Below are 26,109 nucleotides of genomic sequence, written 5' to 3'. Positions count from 1 at the left end.
CACTATTAACAATATTTCAAGTATAACATGACATGACAGCTTGATGTGTAAGGAAAACAGAACGCGATGTAGGTCTTAGATATTACCTCATAAACAGTACATAGTTCAAATGACATGCCCATGGAAAATGATTTCTTTTGTGACAGGCTTTTCAGTAATAGAAGATGATAGATGATAAAAAGTTGATAATTCCTTTCGTTCAAGGTATATATTATATACATACCTCAGAAACAAGTGAGAGTTCTGTTGGTTGTTCGTAATGATGTCCTTCTATGCACGCCAGATCTTCAGAATGTCCAGACAAGGTTGAGGTGATGCTGATCTTACATTCATGGTATGTGATGTTCAAATCGGAGATGTCTTCTCGAAATCCAAGAATCTCAATAGCAGTTGATTCATTCTTGAGGACTTCACAGTGGCTCGGAACATAATGTCCTACGGAAGAAGATGATACCTTTTACATGGTATTTTGTATGGTTTGTTTGTTTGTTGTTTACCGTCGCACTCAGCATTTTTCCAGCTATAAATAATCGAGTCCGGGCCAGACAACCTAGAGATAAGCATCATGGGCGTCGACCTACGCATTCGGAATACGATCACATTCATTAACCAGGTCAGCTAGCCTGACCACCAGATTCCGTTTGTCGTCTCGCATGACAATCATTGTGGCCTCTTACGGCAAGCATGGATTGCTGAAGATTTATTGTAACCTGGATCTTCACGAGTCGTTATGTTTGGTAGTGTCATTGTCATTATTTACACCAGAAAAAGGTTAAACACTCCTTGTTATTTTGGCCATGAGGTTTCCCACTATGAATTCCTGTGGAGAGAATGTCAACAGCATGTGCAGACGTCACGTGCCCGGATGGCCAACCAATGCCTCCAGTGAGACGTCTGATGCGTTTCTGAAGTATGGTCTCGGTGCAATGCATGTGCAACAAGAATCTGCTCTCATCCGACTGGTGAATCTTCCTCCATGTCCGTAGGTTCCACCCTCGTCTCGCCAAACACTACTCCAAACGGTCCCTGTGATGACAATCTGGCAGCATAGGATGCTTGAACACTCTCTTTAACATCAAACCTTATGATTTGAATCAATTTCTCTTAATTCTTACGATGACACTTGCCTGTGAGGCATCCAGTTCTTCTTAAGACAGGTACTTGGGGCAAAGGATGTCCCCTAACCAAGCAAAGCAGGCCGCAATCTTCACACGACGCCGTCCAGACCTTTGACGATCCTTTACCGCATTACTTTACCCATGTTCTGTGCATTTAACTTATATGACACAATATACTTATAACCGAATGGTGGTAACAGAGCATACAAAAGGCAGCTTTGTCGGACATTCCTTCATTAATAATTGATATTATTCGCTATCGTTTGCCGTCTGACAAATTCCCACGAGCCACGTTGAACAGGTATTGAGATCAGTTCAGGAGTTCACTTGATTGTACTTTTAGCATCGACTGCACCAGCCACATATCTATGCCCAACTGTTCGAGTCAGGTGTATGGTATAATCCGCTGACTTACATAAACAAATAAAATAGAAGGCTCTCTCTATTGGCTCCCCTGTATAACATATTCAGGTCCAAAGTAGCACATCCAACTAATGATGATCCGCTTTTTACAGTTTATGATGTGGCTGGTTGAATACACTTGATGATTGAAAACAGCCAGGGGAATGTTGTTCCAAATATCTGAGCTAGCGTTACCGGCTGTCGTAGTCTTGTCCTGTCGTAGGCGTCACCCATCTCTTCCCAGGCATGTTCTTTGATGGGGAAGGGGTCTGGAGAAAGAGCCGGCCATGGCAGTACAACAATGGAATGCTGTCACAAAACGCCTGATACAACACGTGCTTGCTGTGGGCGGACATTATCCTGCTGCAACCTGATGTTACGTTCCTGTATTTGCACTGAGGGTAGAACATGACAATGGCTTCCTGGTAGCGTACGCAGTTCAAATTGCCATTAACAATGACGAGTTGTGTTCTCTTATGAGTTGTGATACCACCCCATACCATTCCAACCCAAACTGACCACGTTGAGTAATGCAAACGTTGTGCGACCATTAGAGCTGTCCAGATGAACCTGGACTCATATGTGAACAGTATTCTGTCCCAGTTTTTTCCTTCAGAACTTCAGAACCACAAAGCTAGGTGTACCTGACGGTGATGTGGAAGCAATATTTAGGCGTATAGCTGGATGTCGGGGTATATTTGGTTTGTTGTCATTATGTAACAGAGCGACAAATGTGAACATAGTAACAAAGTGCACAAATCAACTTGACACTCTTGCCTTCATCTGATCTGACATCGGAATATATCTTGATATGTTTCTTGGACAAATATTTGAACTGTGGCTATATCTCACAACAGACACCATGTCACATCTGTCGCTTTAGTCACTTCAGGAATTTCCTGATACGGATATTATCACATCTATGACATTAATGCTTTGAAAAACAATATATGTGATAAAACCTTTCCATAATCATAAGAAATATCTGCTAAAAGCAAAGTCCATTGCACAATTCCGACTACATCATGAGCAGGTGTCATTATCAAATAGTGACAGCTAGGTGAACATATCTTGCACCACGGCCAACACCCGTCACAATCTCATGCATAGAACAGTCAGTGGTTCACCCGAGAGACACTAGAACATATGGTGCACATCAAAATAGGGAATTGCATAGAGGATCCTTTTTGTTACTGATGCGTGAAATTTAGAGAATGTCCTCCACATGCCTACCACAAAGGTTTTTGAAAGCTTTACTGAGGCCTTGAATGTTGTAACCTTGATCAAACAACGTTTGAGCAAAAGTCGTATGACGCTCTTTAAAATCTTGGTTGAAAGAGCATGCTCATTGTATAGCATTATGCCTGAATGTCCTGTCCCAAAATACCACATATATGTTTTCTATGAGAAAATCCACTATTTCGCATATATCACCACGTTAAGTGTCAAATGTCCAACAGATACAACAGTATTATATTTCAATATATATATATATATATATATATATATATATTTGCTTCTAAACATTGTAAAAAGTAGTAGTTTAGGGTGTCAAGTGATCTTGGGCATTAATGATGTCTGTTGTGTGCATGAAATTCATATTACGTTATTCTTTCGTGCGAATGTATACATATTTATATATGTTTTGAACCACACAATCAACTCCTATTACAGATTTATCTTCATGACATACATGTATCGTCTTTCATGCCGTAATACCACCATGGTGATATACCACCACATTCCATCAGACATACGTTTAAATTGCATTTGTTCAAGGTTCTTCTTTCTGCCAAACATGTAAGACAAGGGACAGTTCTTGCAGCTCAAATACAGAAACCCCTAAACACACTTCACTTCCCTGCTCTGAATTTTTTTTAATTAAAATTAGGAGGTTTTACGTTTCTAAGGCAATATCAAGTTGGACCGCTGATCAGGTGGTTACATGGTCTGATCTGGCTGATAATATGTTATCGTGCCCCGACGGTGAGTTTGGCGTTTCAAGAACCGATGTGTCTATATATACAAGGCATCTCGATTTGTTTCATATATGTGGCTTAATATCGTTTGACCTCACTGGACTACTTATTGTGCATTTTAACTTTAGAAAACATCTTTAAATTGTTTGATTTTACTGTTGGCTTCGTGGAACTAAAACTTACCTATGAATACGATGCTCATCAGATTGAATGCGTATGGTAACAGCATTAGTGAAATAAAACAGATCTGAATCACTTGATACTTTCCCCTCCACCCTAATGCGTCATAGATGCTGTCAAAATTAACTTCTTTTGTGGAAGTCATCCTCGTCGGTACGTATCCTCAGTTGGTCGTGAAAAGGTGTCGTTATATAAATCAAGATCGTTACAAATACAACTTCAGATGAGTGCACGATGTATATACATATGTAATTGGGCCTAGTGAAAACCTGTGCTCAACTGGCTGTCCAAATAAATATTTCGCTCGTCACGTCACTCCGTTATGGGGTCAGTGTGCACGTGAGCGAAAGACGCAAGGTATTGACAAATACAAAACCATAATCTCGTTTTCAAACCCAGGATCAGTGTTTCATTGCACGACTAAGGGACGCAATTGGTTACAGGTGACCCCAACCTTTAATGGATAACTTGGAATTACCAACTGCGTGCTTCCTTGCATGTCATGGGTGTAAGACAGACGTGTATCTGAATAGAACTGCCAACTGTCATCTGGCGCATGGTCAGTTGGGTCGTACTCAGCATAGAATATCGGTGGAGAAAGGTTTGAATCAATGAATGAATTTAGGCTCCTCTGCCAATACAATAAACAATGGCATAGACATCAACGCACAGCTGAGTATTTAAAAATATTATGTTCATAAAGTCATTGTCAAAGATTGTAATTCTCGTAATTTTGATTTGTCTTTCATTATTAAGTTTATTTTTTTATAAATCGAAATTACGAGTTTTTCCTCGTCACATTGATTGTACTTTCGCTATTTCGATTTGATTTGGTTATTTCGATTACGTTTCTTTGCAATAACGAGAAAACAGAGTAAATAATTGAAATAACCTCGAAATATATTCGAAATTTTAAATTATGCCACCAAAGTGGCAATATCAGGCTTGGAAGAGATTTGGTTATGTGATATGAACGATATCAGATCACTGATATACCTGGAGCTAATGTCAACGTCTGGGTCAAATTACCATGTGTTGACTTTATCAATCCGAGCACACTTGTGTCTATCGGGATACTTACTTCTTGCCTAAATGTCTTACCCCAAATTTTTATTGAATGTTTACTTGTCAAAGAAATTATACCGTTTCAAATAAAAGTGTGGCTACAAACGTTCCAGTCTCGAATGAAGGAAGTGCATTATGGAAGTTTCTTGCGATCTGCATAATTATTTCAAGATGGTCCAAACAATGTCATCCAGTTTATACATTGTTTTATTGTGAACGATTCAGATCGATAATATGTGAAGCCTCTCCCTCAATATGAAATATATATCAAAAAACCTTTGAGTATTGATGTCGCCAGTTAAGACGTGTCTGTCGATATCTGGCTGACATAAATAGTGTCATATATCGCCTCCGAGCTAAAACAAATCTGTATGCAGATTTAGATCCCCCTGTTGCTTGTGTACAGTCTTCCTGCAATAGGTAGTGTCAAATATCCCTTCGTGCTTACAAGAAAGTGCCCATGCAGATTTAGATGTATGTTGTTTGGGGAGGGATCTACTGGCAGTCACGGAGAGTCGGTCTTCCGGTGCATCTTGAACGTCCACTAGTGTCTGCCCTGCACAAGGTATGGCAGCCGGGTGTTGACGGACTTCAGTTCTCAGACGTTTACCACTTCGGTGAAACCCACGAGCACGGGTTTGGTGCTGACAAACCTAGAAAAAAGATCGGGGCGAATTGGAATTCGAACCCACGATCATTGGTTTCTGGCGACCCCAAAGGACGCAACTCTGCACCGTGAATTGCGGCGCCTTAGACGACTGGGCCACCTGGGCCACCTGTGCCCCCTGTTGTGGGAATACTCACTCAATGTCTTTACACATATTGAGTAGCACTGAGATCAACCAAAACAAACCATACTATCACAGTTCATTTTTATTCATAAAACTACAATTATGCAACAATATACAGCCGGTATATAAATAGGATATGTGTTATTGGAAAATGTTGGTGACCTGATATTCGACAAACGGTGCGTCAAAACGCAGCCATTGTCGATTTGCAATGTCTTAAACGGCATTGTTTTCACACTTGTTCAAAAATGTCATGGAGGAAAACAGTAAAGCAAAATGCACGTGTAGGTTATGGCATTCGTAACTCTCGGTAGTGGCTATAAAAAGGCATGCATAAGCCAATAATTTGTCATTCAATTGTCAACATTTTTCAAGTTCGAAAATGACCAGACTCAGCGCTGCCGATTGGAACATCGCCAAAGGACGTATCTAAAGAGGGAAATCGTAGTCTTCTGTTGCACGCCACTTCAACGTCCACCACAGCACCATTTGCCGCCTTTGTGACCGATACACACAGTTCAATTCCACTGCAGACCGTCCGAGAAACGGCCAACCAAGAGTTACCACCCCTGCACAGGATCGCTACATTCGACAGTTCCACCTACGTCATCGCAATGCCACAGCTACGGAGACTGCAGGACGCATCCCTAGTTTGAGGAGGATATCGGATCAGACTGTCAGGAACCATCTTCGCGATGCTGGAATCCGCTCCAGAAGACCAGTTATCGTCCCTGTTTTGCAACAGATCCATCGACAGCGACGTTTGTGTTAGTGCCACACCTTACAGCCTTGGAATTTGAGAAACTGGAGACGGGTGTGGTTTAGCGATGAATCACGATTGGGAGACAAAGTGTTAATGTCGGTGGCGGTTGTTGGGGGCCATATCCTCCCAATCTGACTTGGTTGTGGTTCACGGAAATCTGACAGCAAATCGCTACATGAATCAAATTCTTCAACCTCACCTTCTTCCAATCATTGACCGCCAGAGGGAGCTGTTTCAACAGGACAATGCTTCACCGCACACAGTTCGTGTCACGGTAGACTACCTTCCTAATGCCAACATCAACGCCTTGCCCTGGATATCGAGATCTTCAGATCTTCACCCAATCGAACTCCTCTGGGATAAACTCGATCGACGTGTACGTCAAAGTCAGAACACGCCGCAGATACTCCCACAACTGGCCAACTCGTCCGCAGGACAGTTTTCGTACACGTATCCAGGCAGTGATGATGAGATGCAGAGCCGTGATTGCTGCCCGGAACCTTGTGGCCTTTTGTGACATGACAATGAACAGTTTTCAATGCCTTTGTACAACGACAATCTGTGACTATCGAGCTCCCAAATGTGATATTTGTATCTATGATATTAAATTAAATATATCGACTTTATTAGGTACAATAAATTAACTAAAATTCTCCCAGAGCGTTTCTTCTTTCGAAGAGTGTAAGAAACATGTCCAATAAAACGTTTCTTTCTTCATATGAAAAATATAAATATAGTTATCACAAATCAGGGCTCTACCATCACCAAATACATGGTATATGTGAATAAGGCATTCTCTTTAAGGACGGGTGGTAGAGTACCCTAACGGTTATACGTTGGTACAATCATGTGTTAAGCCCATTTCTAATGTCTCCCGGGCGTGATATCAAATGGAGTATTGCTAAAAGCAGTGTAAAACCCCAGTCACCTACCCACACAGTTAATCACTTAAGGTTTTACCATGTGGACCCGGATAGACACTGTACCTGTCCTCACATGGCATATAAGTTAGAATGAGAGGACCTATTAAAGTATCCTGCAAAGTCAACTGCCAGGACGGCTACAGAGTATTTTTGAGAAAATGCCATATAAATGAGAGTGTGAGTTAATATTTAACGTCGCATCGGCATTATTTCAGCCATATAGCGATATACCTAAATATAAATACATAAATAATGACATCAAAACTCAGGAAATGGCTCATTTAACAAAACATATTCGTATTAAACTGATATTGCATTTGTGACACTTTACGACAGAACAAATTCACATCTGAAAAATATGAAATAAATGCGGCAAAACCGGTTCCATATTCATCAGAAATGTCGATTGTACGATTCCGACAATACCATGAGCATGTGTTTAAGAATCACTATCAAAAACTGATGACACCAGGTATTCGCGAAAAGGTGACCACCCCTACAGGTGGCACCCGTCACAAACACATGCAAAGGCAAGTCAGTTGTTCGCCTGTACAAACACGGGAACCACACAATAGAATTAATGTTTCTGTATCTGTTAACGATGGTTCTTCAGCAAGAGGTTTCGATATAGACTGACATTCTTGGTGGTCGGGATCCTTTCTTAGTTCGACGACTAACTGCTGTGCTAGGTGGCGTGTAAGCTACCGGTCGGATAATTGGTGGAGGTTGAGCGACAACATCTTGTAGGGGAATGTTGCCAATTATGACGCTGAGATAGAGAACAAGATCGGAGCATGGCCCCGCAGGTGTAACATCAAGCTGGAACATACCAAAGTGTGTTCAGAATCTATAAGCTTCTCAAGGGAACAAAGAAAATACATGAGAACAAACCGACACAAATTACAGTTTAATGAAAATGATATAGGCTATTTTTAAGGAGGGCATGGGCACGTACGCGTCTAAGGCGCCGCAGAATTATCATCCCTAAAACCTATGATCATCGGTTCGAATCCTTGATGATTTTATTAGGTTTGTTGGCACCTTACTCTTAATCGCAGGTCTTCAGAAAAAGTGGTTAACCTCGAAGGCCCGCATCATTTTGAGCTTTCCTCCGACATGACACGCCGTGATATGACTGAGATATTGTTGAAGGCGACATTGAACCAATCTCACTCAATCTCTAACAGAACGTTAGTCCGATTGTTGCAGGAACATAGCTTCAAGTACTTCCGGTTTCTCAAAGTTTAAGTGGGACGGTGGGGTAGCCCAGTGGTTAAAGTATTCTCTCGTTCGCCGAAGGCCCAGGTTCGATTCCCCACATGGATACAATGTGTGAAGCCCATATCTGGTGTTCCCCGCTGTGATATTGCTGGAATATTGCTAAAAGCGGCCAAAAACCATACTCAATCAATCATTCAAAGTTTAAGTCGCATCTCACCATCACAGAGTAGGTGATGTTGATGATGCTGCAGCCCTTGAGATAAGACGGCGTCAGAGGCGGAACAACCAGCTGCTCGTCATTCCAGTAGTGCGTTTCCCCCTGGCTGATCTCGCCGTGCTTCAGCTTGGCAACATCACGAATTTTAAATTTTGTCTCGGTGGTGGCATGATATTCTACCTCCTGAAATGGGAAAGTCAGGACACTATAGCCCAAATGTGTGTTTCAAATGTAAACACATCTTTGGACACATAATGGTTAACTTGAAAAGATACTTCCGTATGCACTTCAGTCGGTATCATATTCCAAACGACCAAATAAGGGGACATCAAGTTCATAGTAACTAGGCCAACTGCCTTTCTGTGTATTTGACCATTCTCACGTGCATGGCCACACTCCAAATCAACAAGTTGTCTTCAGTGGATGAATGCAGCCATCAAATAAATAAAAGGAACAAAATGATCTATAATCATAAAAAAATCTCTATTGTCCATAGTATGATTCCGTCTGTATCATAAGCATGTGTTCGTAAATCAGTACTAATCAGTGATAATACCAGATGTTGGCAAGCCACTCACACACCTCTTTTAGGAACACTTTTGATTTCTTTATTATCCGGTTTGACAGGTTCTCTATTTCTGCATTAATAATGATGGCTTCCCCGGGAACATATCCCTGTCTGTTGATGGAGAAGTTAGCAGAGATTGGTCCTGATGCACAGCACAGGCAGCAAAGTGTTTTGGATTTGCTTAGATGAGCAGGTTTCTGAAACAAAGAGTGAGTTCGTGAGTTCGTGCGTGCGAGAGTGCGTGCGTGCGTGCGTGGGTGAGTGAGTGAGTGACTGAGTGCGTGCGTGCGTGGGTGGATGAGTGAGTGAGTGAGTGAGTGTGTGGGTTGGTGGGTGAGTGAGTGAGTGAGTGAGTGAGTGAGTGAGTGAGTGAGGTTGGTGCTGTCAAAGCAAGAAACATAATCAGGGCGATTCTGAAATTCGAACAAGTGAGAATGACTTTCAGGCAAGTAATTCTGTAAAAATTCAATTACTGCATATATCTCCATACTATAAACATAAAAACTTACATCCTGTGAAAATTGGTATGAATTGTTATAGTATCAATCCCACATAATTCTATATTCGCGTCCAGCTTTGGTTCCGAATGTCTTACGTAACGTGAAAGATATGTATGTCATTGCTTTCTTCTGACAAATGGCGTTAACCACATTCCTCCAAACAATGAAAAGAAAGATCTTTAGAATATCTACAGGTACAATGACAGAGTTAAATAAAAGCGACGAAAATCATTTCGATAGCCATACGACATCTCTGAGAAAAGCAGAACTAATTGTACGATTACGACTGGATCATGAGTGTATGTTAATGAATCACTCTCAATCCCTGTCCACACACTTAAACCTGAAACAGACGAGGCTGCCTCACTGGTCTCACCTAATAGATCAGGTGAACAAATCAGTGACTTGGCTATTTGACCGTTATCGAACGACATTAAACCATTGTAACACCTGAAGCTTAACTCAACTTTCTTTGTCAGATTGCTTTGTTTTGCTTTTGCCAATGCGGGCAGAAATTCCGATTCATATGCATAAAGAAACTGATCAGTAAGATCAGTAAGAAGAGGAGCACAATTGATATTGCCTAAATACATTACCTCCAACTTTCATATTGATGCTGGACCCCTGAAGATCCGGGGTAGATTAGGTCGCCAGCAACCCATGCTTGCTGTAAAAAGCGACTATGCTAAGCTTACGACAAGCATAGTTGCCTTTTACATCAAGCATGGGTTGCTGAAGACCTATTCTACCCTGGATCTTCACGGGTCTACCACCATAGTGAAAGCCACGAGTACCGGTATGGTGCTGACATGTCTAGAAACATAACCTGTGCTATCCACAAACATAGGTTTCTGGCGTGCCCAAGGGACGCAACTCTGCACAGCTAAGTGAGACATTAGAATTGCACAGGATCCAGTATATGAACATCGATGATATTCTACAACTTTATCAGATCTGAACGAAAGGAGGTGTGACTGGATGTGTTGGAAGTGGGCCAGGTAAAATGGGGTTTAACATCGCGGTCGAGATTATTTCATGGACGTGTATTACATCCCGTCTGCCTATGAAGAACTAATCAAGTCCAATCAGCTTGTTCAACTTTTTGTATCCTGTTTTATCCTAACTGTACATCTGGCTTCATTACCCGTGTAATGTTTGGTATTCTTACTGTACATCTGGCTTCATTACCCGTGTAATGTTTGGTATTCTTACTGTACATCGGGCGTCATTACCCGTGTAATGTTTGGTATTCTTACTGTACATCTGGCGTCATTACCCGTGTAATGCTTGGTATTCTTACTGTACATCTGGCGTCATTACCCGTGTAATGCTTGGTATTCTTACTGTACATCTGGCTTCATTACCCGTGTAATGTTTGGTATTCTTACTGTACATCTGGCGTCATTACCCGTGTAATGCTTGGTATTCTTACTGTACATCTGGCGTCATTACCCGTGTAATGTTTGGTATTCTTACTGTACATCTGGCGTCATTACCCGTGTAATGCTTGGTATTCTTACTGTACATCTGGCTTCATTACCCGTGTAATGTTTGGTATTCTTACTGTACATCTGGCGTCATTACCCGTGTAATGCTTGGTATTCTTACTGTACATCTGGCGTCATTACCTGTGTAATGTTTGGTATCCTTACTTTACATCTGGCTTCATTGTCCGTGTAATGTTTGGTATTCTTACTGTACATCTGGCGTCATTACTCGTGTAATGTTTGGTATCCTTACTTTACATCTGGCTTCATTATTCGTGTAATGTTTGGTATTCTTACTGTACATCTGGCGTCATTACCCGTGTAATGTTTGGTATCCTTACTTTCCATCTTGCTTCATTGTCCGTGTAATGTTTGGTATTCTTACTGTACATCTGGCTTCATTACCCGTGTAATGTTTGGTATTCTTACTGTACATCTGGCTTCATTACCCGTGTAATGTTTGGTATTCTTACTGTACATCTGGCTTCATTGTCCGTGTAATGTTTGGTATTCTTACTGTACATCTGGCGTCATTACCTGTGTAATGTTTGGTATTCTTACTGTACATCTGGCGTCATTACCTGTGTAATGTTTGGTATTCTTACTGTACACCTGGCCCCATTACTCGTGTAATGTTTGGTATTCTTACTGTACATCTGGCCCCATTACTCGTGTAATGTTTGGTATTCTTACTGTACATCTGGCCCCATTACCTGTGTAATGTTTGATATTCTTACTGTACATCTGGCGTCATTACCTGTGTAATGTTTGGTATTCTTACTGTACATCTGGCGTCATTACCTGTGTAATGTCTGGTATTCTTACTGTACATCTGGCCCCATTACCTGTGTAATGTTTGGTATTCTTACTGTACATCTGGCGTCATTACCTGTGTAATGTTAGGTATTCTTACTGTACATCTGGCTTCATTGTCCGTGTAATGTTTGGTATTCTTACTGTACATCTGGCGTCATTACTCGTGTAATGTTTGGTATCCTTACTTTACATCTGGCTTCATTATTCGTGTAATGTTTGGTATTCTTACTGTACATCTGGCGTCATTACCCGTGTAATGTTTGGTATCCTTACTTTCCATCTTGCTTCATTGTCCGTGTAATGTTTGGTATTCTTACTGTACATCTGGCTTCATTACCCGTGTAATGTTTGGTATTCTTACTGTACATCTGGCTTCATTACCCGTGTAATGTTTGGTATTCTTACTGTACATCTGGCTTCATTGTCCGTGTAATGTTTGGTATTCTTACTGTACATCTGGCGTCATTACCTGTGTAATGTTTGGTATTCTTACTGTACATCTGGCGTCATTACCTGTGTAATGTTTGGTATTCTTACTGTACACCTGGCCCCATTACTCGTGTAATGTTTGGTATTCTTACTGTACATCTGGCCCCATTACTCGTGTAATGTTTGGTATTCTTACTGTACATCTGGCCCCATTACCTGTGTAATGTTTGATATTCTTACTGTACATCTGGCGTCATTACCTGTGTAATGTTTGGTATTCTTACTGTACATCTGGCGTCATTACCTGTGTAATGTCTGGTATTCTTACTGTACATCTGGCCCCATTACCTGTGTAATGTTTGGTATTCTTACTGTACATCTGGCGTCATTACCTGTGTAATGTTAGGTATTCTTACTGTACATCTGGCGTCATTACCCGTGTAATGTTTGGTATTCTTACTGTACCTCTGGCCCCATTACCTGTGTAATGTTTGGTATTCTTACTTTACATCTGGCTTCGTTGTCCGTGTAATGTTTGGTATTCTTACTGTACATCTGGCGTCATTACCCGTGTAATGTTTGGTATTCTTACTGTACATCTGGCCCCACTACTCGTGTAATATTTGGTATCCTTACTGTACACCTGGCCCCATTACCTGTGTAATGTTTGGTATTCTTACTGTACATCTGGCGTCATTACCTGTGTAATGTTTGGTATTCTTACTGTACATCTGGCCCCATTACTCGTGTAATGTTTGGTATTCTTACTGTACATCTGGCCTCATTACCTGTGTAATGTTTGGTATTCTTACTGTACATCTGGCCCCATTACTCGTGTAATGTTTGGTATTCTTACTGTACATCTGGCCCCATTACCTGTGTAATGTTTGGTATCCTTACTGTACATCTGGCTTCATTACCTGTGTAATGTTTGGTATTCTTACTGTACTTCTGGCCCCATTACCTGTGTAATGTTTGGTATTCTTACTGTACATCTGGCGTCATTACTCGTGTAATGTTTGGTATTCTTACTGTACATCTGGCGTCATTACCCGTGTAATGTTTGGTATTCTTACTGTACCTCTGGCCCCATTACCTGTGTAATGTTTGGTATTCTTACTGTACATCTGGCCCCATTACCTGTGTAATGTTTGGTATTCTTACTGTACATCTGGTGTCATTAGGCGTGTAATGTTTGGTATTCTTACTGTACATCTTGCTTCATTGTCCGTGTAATGTTTGGTATTCTTACTGTACATCTGGCGTCATTACCTGTGTAATGTTTGGTATTCTTACTGTACATTTGGCTTCATTACCCGTGTTATGTTAGGTATTCTTACTGTACATCTGGCGTCATTACCCGTGTAATGTTAGGTATTCTTACTGTACCTCTGGTCCCATTACCTGTGTAATGTTTGGTATTCTTACTGTACATCTGGCGTCATTACCTGTGTAATGTCTGGTATTTTTACTGTACATCTGGCGTCATTACCCGTGTAATGTCTGGTATTCTTACTGTACATTTGGCTTCATCTAATTATAAGTGTGCTACTTGGTATCTATTACCTGTTGTTGTTAATGTTCATCTGCTGCTGATGTGATGTAGATTGGCCTCTCATTACCTGGTTGTTGACACCCCAGCTTGGTCACGGTGTGAGAATCTACATCAAACGTCGCTAAACGCAATAAGCCAGAAGTTGTTATCCATAAAGTTGTATGTTTTCTTAGTAGTTATACTGTCTGTCTGTCTGTGCCTGTCTTTCTGTGTCTGTGCCTGTCTGTCTGTGCATGTATGTCAATGCCTGTCTGTCTGTCTATCTGTCTGTGTCTATGCCTGTCTGTCTGTGCCTGTGTCTGTCTGTGTCCGTGCATGTCTGTCTGTCTGTGTCAGTGTCTGATTGTGTCTGTGCCTGTCTGTCTGTATCTGTGCCTGCCTGTCTGTCTGTGCCTGTAAGTCTGCCTGTGCATGTCTGTCTGTCTGTGTCAGTGCCTGATTGGGTCTGTGTCTGCCTGTCTGTCTGTGTCTGTGCCTGTCTGTCTGTGTCTGTGCCTGACTGTCTGTGTCTGTGCCTGTCTGTCTGTGTCTGTGTCTGCTTGCCTGTGCCTGTCTGTCTGTGTCTGCTTGTCTGTGCCTGTCTGTCTGTGTCTGTCTGTCTGCAAACATAGTACGTCCAAGGGGAGATTCGAATCAAGAAGAGTTCCCCGAGTCTCTCCGGCTCTTCGACCTCGTGTACACAAACAGAATATCGGGGAGTCTCGCCTTACCGTAGCTTTTCGTTCACGATTTAAATCCAGACGATTTTGGACTCTAAATGACGTGATGGCTTCGTTGTTAAAGTTCCAGGGTTTTTCAATGGTGCACTTAGCATCATAGTGCACAAATCCACAGTCTCCTACGAAGGAAGACGGAAGTTGAGATGGAAGGTTATATGAAAACGGGAAAGTGTGTCGTCCAGCAGGCAGATTGATGTCTTGTCCCGGCTCATCATTCCCTAAATTGGAAATAACAAATACAACTTGCAACTGTCTTTGTTGTTGTTGTTTTTGTTTAACGTCGAACTCAGCAATATTCCAGCGGTCTGTAAATAATCGAATCCGGACCAGGCAATCCAGTGATTGACATCATGTGCAACGATCTACGCAAATGCATCAATTAAGTTAGCGAACCTCACCACCCGATCCCGTTAGTCGCCTCGCCTCTCACGACAAGCATGGGTTGCTGAAGACCAATTCTAACCCGGATCTTCACGGGTCGGGAAGATTATGTAAACATTTTGACACAAATCGTGATTTTATTATCCATTTCAAGCATACAACATGCTGTAGCTCACCCCAACTACTTGCTGTACCTCCAGCGTCCTCCTTTCCGCGATGAGAGAGATCTTTAGACACGCTGAACCAATGTTAACCACGTAGCTTGTTGACCTGGTCACGTTTGGTCTTGTCTGTATGGCCATAAAACTTGATCTGTTGCCAATAACCCGTCCACTGAATTTAGTCCACATCATAAACCTTTTCGGTTTTGTTTATTTGTTTCACTTAGTCTGTTAACTATTTTATGGATGTCCGTCTGTCCACAAATCAATCAGTCAGTAGGATTCCCTTTATAAGGGGCGGTCGGTAGCCAAGTGGTTAAAGCGTCCGCTCGTCACGTCGAAAACCCGGGTTCGATTCCCGATATGGGTACAATGTGAGAAGCCCATTTCTGGTGTTCCCCGCCGTGATATTGCTGGAATATTGCTAAAAGCGTCGTTAAACCTCACTCACTCACTCATTATAAACATCACAGCGTGGACGAAATCCATCAAAAGTCTTCCTAGTTGTTACACGGACATAAATGATACTGTTTATATGAGCAAAGAATATTTAAAATATTTCATATGGATGGGATTGCTCTCACCTAAGAGAGGTTATAAGGCAGAGTAGGTCCCATGTACATGTAGCCCATGCTTGTCTCAAGAGCCCTGGCCAACTCGTCTTAGGCGCCACAATTCCGAACGCCAGAAACCTATGACCGTGGGTGCCGGTTCGCCCCGATTATGTTTCTAGGTTTGCCGACCCGTGAAGAATCCGGCGTAGAATAGGTCTTCAGCAACCCATGCTTGCTGTAAAAGGTGACTATGCTCGTCGTAAAAGGCGACTAACGGGATCGGGTGGTCAGGCTCGCTGACTTGGTTGATGCATGTCCTCAATCCCAATTGCGTGGATCGATGCCCATGATATTAATCACTGGCTTGTCTGGTCCAGACTCGATTATTTACAGACCGCCGTCATATACCTGGAATATTGCTGAGTGCGGCGTTAAACAACGAACCAATTCAGAGTGCTGAACGTCTGAAACCCGCATCACTTCGGGCTTTCATCCCTCAGTAAGTAGACACGCCGTGACATAACAAATCTTCTGTTCAAAGCGGCGTTAAACCCAACTCACGCACTCACTCTAAAGGCCCAACTTACGTGAGTCCTGACTGGTACGATGTGTAATCGTTGTTCATGGTGTCAATCACGGGAGTGCATGGACTAGACCTAATTATTTATATTTGGTCTGTTGATACGGCATTCAAAGTTAGTTACTTGAAATGTTACTCTAAGACCTTATTTTTGAAGACAATATCATCTCTTTACCTTTTAGCATTATTCCAGCAAGATCACGGTAGAGGACACCAGAAATGTGGGGAATCGAACCCAGTCCCTCAATGTGACGAGGGAACCTATAACTACACAGCCCTTAATCCATTAGTAATCTCAAGGCAGCAATTTAAAGTGTCTAAAAATAATAAACAGGAAATTAAGCCTTAGTAACTGTCTGAATATAAGATGAATATATGCAGCTATTGTTGTAAATTGGAAAGACGAGCTGCTGATCATCACCCTGCAAACAGAACATTAACCCTCAGTGACACTGTCTGAAGTAGATGAATATATGTAGCAATAATTCAGAACTTGAACTGGGGTTGCTCATACGTACATCTCCCTGCCAACAGGAAACTAGTTTTGAAGTACTCTTCCTCCGCCGAAAAATGTTCTGTACGTGACCCCCCGGAGCCGGATGATTTTCTCTCTGTCCAGTGGACACGTGCCATTCCCTTCAGCCGGAGTCGGATTCCTGACACAAAATGAATTCAATCAAAACCTTTTAAAAAATCAACATAATTTGATGGGAGTGGTAACACTTGTAATTTTCATCCGGAAATATATCTTAAAGTGTTTGTTTGTTGTTTAACGCTGCACTGAGCAATATTACGTAATAGTCTTGACCAGACAATCCAGTGATTGACATCACGAGCATCGATCCGCGACGTCGAGGTACGATGACACGGAATCAACAAGTTACATCTGAGCGATGGCACACACCAGACCCAAGTAGCGATTCAACGCAGGTCCATCTTGTCTCAGTCGCGACTTGTCGGAAGAGGAGTGTGAGTGAGTGAGTTGGGTTTAACGCCGCTTTTAACATTATTCCAGTTATATCACGGCGTGTCAGCTTAATGTGGGAGGAAAGCCCGAAGTGATGCAGGTCTCAGACGTTTACCACTTCGGTGAAACCCACGAGCACGGGTATGGTGCTGACAAACCTAGAAACATAATTGGGGCGAACCCGGGATTCGAACCCACAATCATAGGTTTCTGGCGTGCCCAAGGGACGCAACTCTGCACAGCGAATCGCGGCGCCTTAGACGACTGGGCCACCCGTGCCCCCTGTCGGAAGAGGAACTTGTCTGACTCTCCTCAAAACAATTTAGGGGCGGTCGGGTATCCTAGTGGGTAAAGCGTTCGCTCCTCACGCCGACGACCCGGGTTCGATTCCCGACATGGGTACAATGTGTGAAGCCCATTTCTGGTGTCCCCCGCCGTGATATTGCTGGAATATTGCTAAAAGCGGCGTAAAATCAAACTTACTCACTCACTTACTCAAAACAATTTAATTATGCAGTCACAGTTGATCATACGTACTTTCCATAACTCAACGGTCAATTCTTGAAGTTGGTTACATGGACGAATAATACTCGGGGTGTCCATAACATGTGACGAAGGTGTAACGTGGTACGAAATCCTCATATCAGGTCTCCATTGAAGTTATTTTTCAAAGGGCGAATTCGGTCATAACAAATATGATATCAGTCTCATTGTTTACTTTGAGTGTTGTGATGGAGAATAGTATGAGTGTTATTATAACCCTTAACCGCTAACCGCAAGATAAGGTTTGAGAACTTTTGAACTACATCAAATAATTCGCATCCTCTGTTGATTTGTGACTGGCTTGAAAATTCCATGACGTGAATCGAACCTGCAACCACATATAACATATTTAGTATAGTTGTTTTTTTACTGAGCCACCGGCGATGAAATTAAGGTTCTCTGAACACGTTTTGCGACAACGCGCCTCACCCACCATTTGGGGCACATGCAAGGAGAGTAATGAGAATTAGACGAGTCCATTTGAAAATAGGGACATAGGAATCAAATAAATACAACATATTTGATCGATGCGTGTATCAATCTAAGAAGATGTCGGTTTATGGGTAAGTGAAAACACTCCTCGGTTTTGGCTGCAAATGTAAACACGCGGGAGAGGGAAATCAACCTCGGAGTCGTGTTTTCTCCCATACATTGAACAAGGGAGTCTGAGACGGCACGGAGTGCAAATTGTGGTAAGAAAAATCAAAGTTCAAAGACAACACAATACACAGTCGAACCTTATTGTGTCCAGGTTGGATGTGTCGAATACCCGGTTATATCGAGATCGCATTCATGGCCCTGTACATCACATTGCAAATTTCTCAAAAAAGTAAAACAAATTCGAGAGACTTGAATCGCCACATTGATGTTGTGTATTTTCGTTCACAGTTGTCAAATATTCTGCTTAAGTTTGAGCAGCAAATTGTTTAAATTTAAACTAAAGCATCCAATACCTGTGTGTTTGATGTTTGTTTGTTTATTTGTTGATTAACGCCGCACTCGGCAGTATTCCAGCTATATGACGGCGGTCTGTAAATAATCAAGTCTGGACCAGACAATCCAGTAATTGACATCATGAGCATCCGATCCACGCTATTGGGATACGATGGCATGCATCAACCAAGTCAGCGAGTCTGACCACCCGATCCCGTTAGTCGCCTCTTACGACAAGCATAGTCGCCTTTTACAGCAAGTATGGGTTGCTGAAGACCTATTCTACCCCGAAACTTCACGGGTAATGACATAGGTTTGCTTTTGTGATTGCTGCACCTTGAGAAACCACACACTTCTTTCAATTTATGGATAGGTATACATGGAATAATATATGGGTATTGGAAAATCGTTCCTCAAATACTTAAAGACTTTAACACTTCCCACGACACCTCTTCCTCATGAATACTCAAACAGTTTTTCTGAAGTTACGAAAGCCAAATTCGTCCCTAAAATAATGTGCCCAATAATTCATGCAGTTATTTTACACAAAGACATATGTTATAACCACATTTAACTTAATCATATATATTCCTCATGTGTTAACACATTAATGTGTTCACTGCCATGTTCAATGCATGCATGTACAGGTGATGTGTATGTACGAATTATTCCCTAATCACACGTGTCTGTGATAACAAAGCATATACAAGATTTCTTGGTACCTGTGCAAACAGGTTATGTGTAAGTGAAGGGTAAAGCACGTCCAAGAGTTTTTATGATTTTAAAAACCGTCATCCGCAGGAAAAGAGTTTTTAAAAATCATAAACACCGTGTTTTATCTAACTTATAAACCGAGAAAAGAAACTTAAAACAACATTTATCAACTTTTTTATGCTTCAAACATACTTTCCATGAACCATAAGAAACGGGCATAAAATATCTATTGCTGGCGTGCGATTCTTGATTAATGAGCGCCCATGAAGTCTTGTGGTACACTGGATATTATATTATAACATCGCTGTTTTTAGGATGACGTCACTTGAGGTTTACAAAAGGTATAAAGGAGTGGTGATCGCCGTCACACTTGACTGAATTGTCAAAGCCCTCAGTCGCGCTTCGTTTTATCGTAAAAGTTGCGTATCACACACAATTTATTATTAACAGCCACATGGAAAAATGTCGTTTATTTGTTGGACATAAATAAATTTCCCCGGATTCGACACTGGCGAGGAGTCTGTAGTTTTGAAGACCCACTGCTGACGACGAGAACAGTGTTTATTTAGCCTGTCATATCACGGACATTTTGTAAACTGTTTTGTCTGATAGGCGACACCCACCTCTTATTTTCATTGTGTCGTTCAATTCCACCGTGACCTGCCCCTGTACGGGCTGACCTGGGAAGTATACCGGCCGTTCCTTGCTGTAGGTAACCACAAACACGTCCAGCTTCCCCATAACTGTCGCAACACATGGCAATACCTGTTGTCCACAACTGTTGTCTATCACAACAGTAAATCAATTCAAGGGAAGTAACTCGTTCCGCAATGCACATGGACACTTTTTTCAAAAGACACGACTTGTAGTTCGAGCAAGTCGTAGACTCACACAAATGCTACACCCTTCCTGTAGTGTATGGACCTTGTCACTGCGATTGCAGTGAGTTAGTGGATGTGAATACAGTCAGCAATATTCTATCTATGTCACGGCGACATGTTGTTTGTTTGTTTGTTTGTTTGTTAATAAAAAATTAATTGTTTATCTAGAGTTTTAAATGACTGTTGGCGGGTCTTTGTTTGTCGATGAATTTAATGTATCTTGTCGAGGTAAAAATATGCACACGGTTGAAAGACAGTTGCAGCTTTGTCTAAAAAAAATCAACGATTGGTCAGAACGTAATGGCTTTAAATGTTCCAAATCAAAAACTAATTGCATTCATTTCTGTCGAAAATATAAGATACATGGTGATCCTGACTTACATCTAGCGGGCACTCCAACTGAAGTTGTAAAGGAAGCTAATTCTTGAGGAGTACGTTTTGACCACCATTTAACTTTCTTATCACAAATTAAACATCTTAAATCAAAATGACCGATGGCACTAGATCTATTAAAAGTTGTTTCAAATTCCAAATGGGGAGGGGACCAATCAACCCTTCTTCACTTGTACAGATCACTCATCCGTTCTAAACTCGATTATGTCTCCACCATCTATGCAAAGACAATCTTAACTTTTAGATTCTGTTCAGCATCAAGGTCTAAGACTCTGTCTTGGATCTTTCCGAACTTCTCCCATTGAGTCTGTGCGTTAAGGCCGATTGTCTCTTCAACAACGTCACATTAAACTATCTTTACAGTTTATCACAAAACTATATTCTAATGAGTCTAATCCTGCTTACAACTGTGTATTAATCCCCATTATGAGGTTCTGTATAATAAGAAATCATCTCTTATTCCACCTCTTGGACTAAGAATTAAACCTTTCATTTCTGCTGCTAATATTGAACTATATCTCCTTTCAGGTTGCTGTCTTCTCCTCCTTCTCCTAAGCCTCCTTGACAAGTAGACTTCTCATTGACCAAACTAAAGAAGTCGGAAACAAATCAATTACAGTATCAACAAGAATATAATCATTTACGAAATACATACAATACTTACAAATCATTATTTACAGATCGATCCAAGGATGGTAACGCTGCTTCCAGCGTTACTAACGTTGGATCCAGAGCTCTTTCAACTAGGTTGCCAGGTTACTCTTCCATTTTTACAGGCGAATCAAATGCCGTTTTAACAGCTCTAGAATATACCAAACAGTCTAAACATCAGCAATTCATTAATTTTCAGACTCTGTCCTGTCTTCGGGCTATTCCAAATAATCCGTACCAGCATCCAATTTTACTTGACATAATTGAACTACATAATGATCTTGCTACTGGCCAAACAACATCGACTTCTGTTGGTTGCCTAGCCAGGTTTGTATCATTGGCAACTCGTTGGCTGATGCTGCAGCAAGATTGCAGCAAGGTTGCAGCAAACGCAGCCCTCAACAAATCAGTAACACCACTTCTGATCCCATACACTGATTATAAACCAATTATTAGATTTACTTCCGAGATCTAATGCAGAAGAAGTAAGTTACATGAAATTAAACCAAATATCGGTTACACCTACTTTGGAACAGTTAGCCACAAAATCCAGAGACTCTTAAAGAAACAGGCCAACATTGGTTGCAGTTTTCAAGAGAAGTCATACCATTCAGAACACAATTAAAGCCACAGGGAAACCACCATCCAGCCACAAGCTAGAACCATCAGGAGCAGTGTACCACATTCCATGCACTTACTTACTTACTTACTTTGGAGATTTAACGTGCGCTTTCCGACTGATGCGTATTTCGCACACGGGCCCGGCCAGGCCATTTATTGTGTTTCCGAAAGGGGCGAAGGTGGTCTGTGCAACCCAAGAGGGGGGTTTTAGGGGTTGCTTATATAGAATTTGGGAATTTTGAGATTTGGAATAGATGCCGATGGGATTGGGGAGGAGAACTAAGGGAGCTGGGTATGGTGGATGTTTGTTTGTTTATGTGATTTTGATTTGGTACGTTATTGTGTTTTTAGATGCGTTTTATTAGTTCCGTTTTTATTAAGAATACGCCTAAGGCCTTGAAGTTTTCTAGTTTATTTTGTGGGTTTAGTATTGCTTCTATAGTTAGAGCCTTGTTTAGATTGAGGGTGGTTCGTAATGCGGTTCGATGTGTTAGGTAGTGTGTGCAGTGGATGAGTGCGTGTTCTGGGGTTTGTGGTTGTTTGCAGTGTGGGCAGTTACCTGTAGTGTGTTTTTAAAAAAAAAATAGGTGGTTATTTAGGTTGGTGTGTCCTGTTTGGAGTTTAGTGATTACTCTGTCGATTTTTTTGGATGGATGGAGAATTTTTGGTTTGGTTAGTGGTTTGCTGAGCACTTTTTTGGTTTGGCTATTCGAGTTTAGATATAGGTTATGCCATTTTTTGTGATTTTTTGCTTGTTTACACTTTTAATTTCTGATTTTGAGATGGGTAAGTTTAAGCTTATTTCTGGGATTTTGAGGGATAGTTTAGCTGCTTTATCGGCGTTTTCATTACCGTATATTCCTACGTGGGCTGGTATCCACAAGAAGGTTATTTGTTTGCCTGCCTTAGTTAGGTCGTTGGAGCTTTTAAGTATTTGATTTATTAATTTAACATTCCATGCAATTGTGGACAAGCTTACATAGGAGAAACATCTAGGCCCCCCAAAACCCGAATTAAAGAACATCAAAGCTCAGTCTCCAAAGATGACTCTAAATCAGACCACATCCGTGACAACCCAAGCCACAGCATTCAGTGGGAGAGAGTCACAACCCTCGCCACCAACCTCAAAGACTTCAAGATCAGGAAACTACCAGAAGCCATCAACATCAAGACACCAGCCGTCAATCAACCGTAACCAAGGCTATTACATACCTCCGGCGTACCATCAACTCATCAAAGACCCAATTCAACCATAATCCCGTTGTTTATATTACTGGCTTCATCCTTTGTTTGTGTGACGTACTTCACCTATGATTGTCACCACTACCCCTGCGTGTACATAACAGGCTTCTCTACTCTAGTATAACAATTTCTACTCTACTGTATAAACACTGCCTCCTACTTGTATATATACTTGCCAACCACACTCTGTAAATCACTTGCTTGATAACGGTGTTAGAACCTACACCGAAACGTCGCTCTTAAAATGTAATAAAGACGTTGTTCATCCATAAATTCTTATCCTTACTTAAAACAAACATTGCTAAGACGTAAAATGTCTTCCTACCATTGGATAAAAATGTTTTTAAGTTGTATCTATCATTGGGTCCTTTTTAACTGAATCACCTGTAGATGCGGGAGGAAACGTGTATAAACGTGTATGTGTGTTGCTTTAGCCCAAGATGGCGGACGTTTCCGAGCGTATATAACGAACAACGTATATAACGAACTGATTTCTCCGGTCCCTTGTAGTTCGTTATATCCATGTTCTACTATACTTGGGTTGTCAGTCCTGATTTGATGACGATGTCGTATTGGCCATTCCAGATATACTTATGAATATTTATTGCAAACTGAGGATCCTCCATTTTGTATCCCTTGTGATGAAAGAATCACCGTCAAGCATGTGCTGGTTGACTGTGTTGATATTTCCATCAGAAGAGATAAGTATTTCAAACTTTCATCCATAAAAGGATCTTTTTTAAATATTAGTTCTCATTTAATTGTTGGGTTTATAAAAGAAATAGAACTGTATAATAAATTGTGATAAAATCAATTACCTTTTAAAATTGGTAGAATGAATTTATTATATATGAGTTTGTTCGTGGCTGTATCCTCGAATGGGTTTGATTGTAAAATTATTGTCCCCCTGGGAGTATGTCTTTAGTCCATGTCATTCAAAGAATATTTCTGCCAACTACTCTTTTAAACGTAGAATATTTGTAATTACTGCGTACAATTGTCAGCCACTGAACTGGGACCAACAAAGGATGTTGCAGGGTGCTGGGTGGCAACAGGATGTTGCATGGTGATGGGGTCCAACACAGGATGTTGCAGGGTGCTGGGGGGCATCACAGGATGTTGCAGGGTGCTGGGAACCAACACAGGATGTTGCAGGGTGCTGGGGTCCAACACAGGATGTTGCAGGGTGCTGGGAACCAACATGGGATTTTAAAGGGTGCTAGGGGCTAACAATGGTTGTTGCAGGGTGCTGGTGTCCAACACAGGATGTTGTAGGGTGCTGGTGGCCAACACAGGATGTTGCAGGGTGCTGGTGGCCAACACAGGATGTTGCAGGGTGCTGGTGGCCAACACAGGATGTTGCAGGGTGCTGGGTGGCAACAGGATGTTGCATGGTGATGGGGTCCAACACAGGATGTTGCAGGGTGCTGGGGGGCATCACAGGATGTTACAGGGTGCTGGGAACCAATACAGGATGTTACAGGGTGCTGGGGTCCAACACAGGATGTTGCAGGGTGCTGGGAACCAACACAGGATGTTGCAGGGTGCTGGGTGGCAACACAGGATGTTGCATGGTGATGGGGTCCAACACAGGATGTTGCAGGGTGCTGAGGACTAACACAGGATGTTGCAGTGTGCTGAGTGGCAAAACAGGATGTTGCGGGGTGCTGGGAACCAACATGGGATTTTAAAGGGTGCTAGGGGCCAACAATGGCTGTTGCAGGGTGCTGGTGTCCAACACAGGATGTTGCAGGGTGCTGGTGGCCAACACAGGATGTTGCAGGAAGCTGTTGGATGTTGCAGGTGCTGTTGACCAACACAGGAAGTTGCAGGGTGCTGGGGACCAACACAAGAAGATGCGCTGTGCTGGTGACCAACACAGGAAGTTGCACGGTGTAAGGGAACAACTCAGGATGTTGAAGGGTGCTTTGGATCAACACAGAAAATTGCAGGGTGCTGGAGCCGTCTCAGGAAGTTGCAGGGTGATTCGGGCCAACACAGGAAGTTGCAGGGTGCTGGTGACCAACACAGGAAGTTGCACAGTGGTAGGGAACAACTCAGGATGTTGAAGGGTGCTGGGGATCAACTCAGGATGTTGCAGGGTGCTGGGGATCAACACAGAAAGTTGCAGGGTGCTGGAGCCAACACAGGAAGTTGCAGGGTGCTGGAGCCAACTCAGGAAGTTGCAGGGTGATTCGGACCAACACAGGAAGTTGCAGGGTGCTGGAGCCAACACAGGAAGTTGCAGGGTGCTGGGGATCAACACAGGAAGTTGCAGGGTGCTGGGGATCAACACAGGAAGTTGCAGGGTGCTGGGGATCAACAAAGAAAGTTGCAGGGTGCTGGAGCCAACACAGGAAGTTGCAGGGTGCTGGAGCCAACTCAGGAAGTTGCAGGGTGATTCGGACCAACACAGGAAGTTGCAGGGTGCTGGAGCCAACACAGGAAGTTGCAGGGTGCTGGGGATCAACACAGGAAGTTGCAGGGTGCTGGGGATCAACACAGGAAGTTGCAGGGTGCTGGGGATCAACACAGAAAGTTGCAGGGTGCTGGAGCCAACACAGGAAGTTGCAGGGTGCTGGAGCCAACTCAGGAAGTTGCAGGGTGCTGGGGATCAACACAGGAAGTTGCAGGGTGCTGGGGATCAACACAGAAAGTTGCAGGGTGCTGGGGATCAACACAGGAAGTTGCAGGGTGCTGGGGATCAACACAGGAAGTTGCAGGGTGCTGGGGATCAACACAGAAAGTTGCAGGG

The 26,109-nt window shown here is 42.3% G+C and overlaps 3 protein-coding genes across 4 annotated transcripts in view; 1 reads left to right on the top strand and 2 right to left on the bottom strand.

Moving 5' to 3' along the window:
- Window positions 1–4,020, bottom strand: part of LOC124118898 — a 29,335-nt gene extending 25,315 nt beyond the window's left edge. Inside the window, exons 1-2 of the mRNA XM_048381409.1 lie at window positions 3,683–4,020; window positions 224–435 (exon numbers count right to left, since the gene is read on the bottom strand). Of these exons, the coding sequence (XP_048237366.1) occupies window positions 224–435; window positions 3,683–3,824 (354 nt within the window). The 5' untranslated portion in view covers window positions 3,825–4,020. The remainder of the gene's footprint in view (window positions 1–223; window positions 436–3,682) is intronic.
- Window positions 4,021–6,250: 2,230 nt separating this feature from the next.
- LOC124118908 (arrestin domain-containing protein 3-like) lies at window positions 6,251–20,366 on the bottom strand. 2 transcript variants are annotated; one of them, XM_046481216.2, is made up of 6 exons: window positions 20,190–20,366; window positions 16,928–17,065; window positions 14,725–14,951; window positions 9,242–9,424; window positions 8,660–8,842; window positions 6,251–8,040 (listed from the first exon to the last, which is right to left on the bottom strand). In XM_046481216.2, exons 1-6 carry the CDS (start codon window positions 20,305–20,307, stop codon window positions 7,831–7,833), a joined length of 1,059 nt encoding a protein of 352 aa, XP_046337172.2. In that variant the 5' UTR covers window positions 20,308–20,366; the 3' UTR covers window positions 6,251–7,830. The 2 variants fall into 2 exon arrangements, with proteins under 2 accessions (XP_046337172.2, XP_046337173.1); XM_046481217.2 differs by lacking the exon at window positions 20,190–20,366 and adding an exon at window positions 17,914–18,218.
- A 4,220-nt stretch (window positions 20,367–24,586) lies between these two features.
- Window positions 24,587–25,045, top strand: LOC125372203 (keratin-associated protein 5-4-like). Its single transcript, XM_048381408.1, has one exon. It carries the CDS (start codon window positions 24,587–24,589, stop codon window positions 25,043–25,045), a length of 459 nt encoding a protein of 152 aa, XP_048237365.1.
- The last annotated feature ends 1,064 nt before the right edge of the window (window positions 25,046–26,109 follow it).

The sequence above is a fragment of the Haliotis rufescens genome, unplaced genomic scaffold, assembly GCF_023055435.1.
Source record: "Haliotis rufescens isolate VD_foot unplaced genomic scaffold, xgHalRufe1.0.p SCAF_1, whole genome shotgun sequence".
Taxonomy (NCBI): Eukaryota; Metazoa; Mollusca; class Gastropoda; order Lepetellida; family Haliotidae; genus Haliotis; species Haliotis rufescens.
The sequence above is the reverse complement of the archived record's forward strand: the minus strand, read 5'-3'. Positions and strand labels throughout refer to the sequence as shown.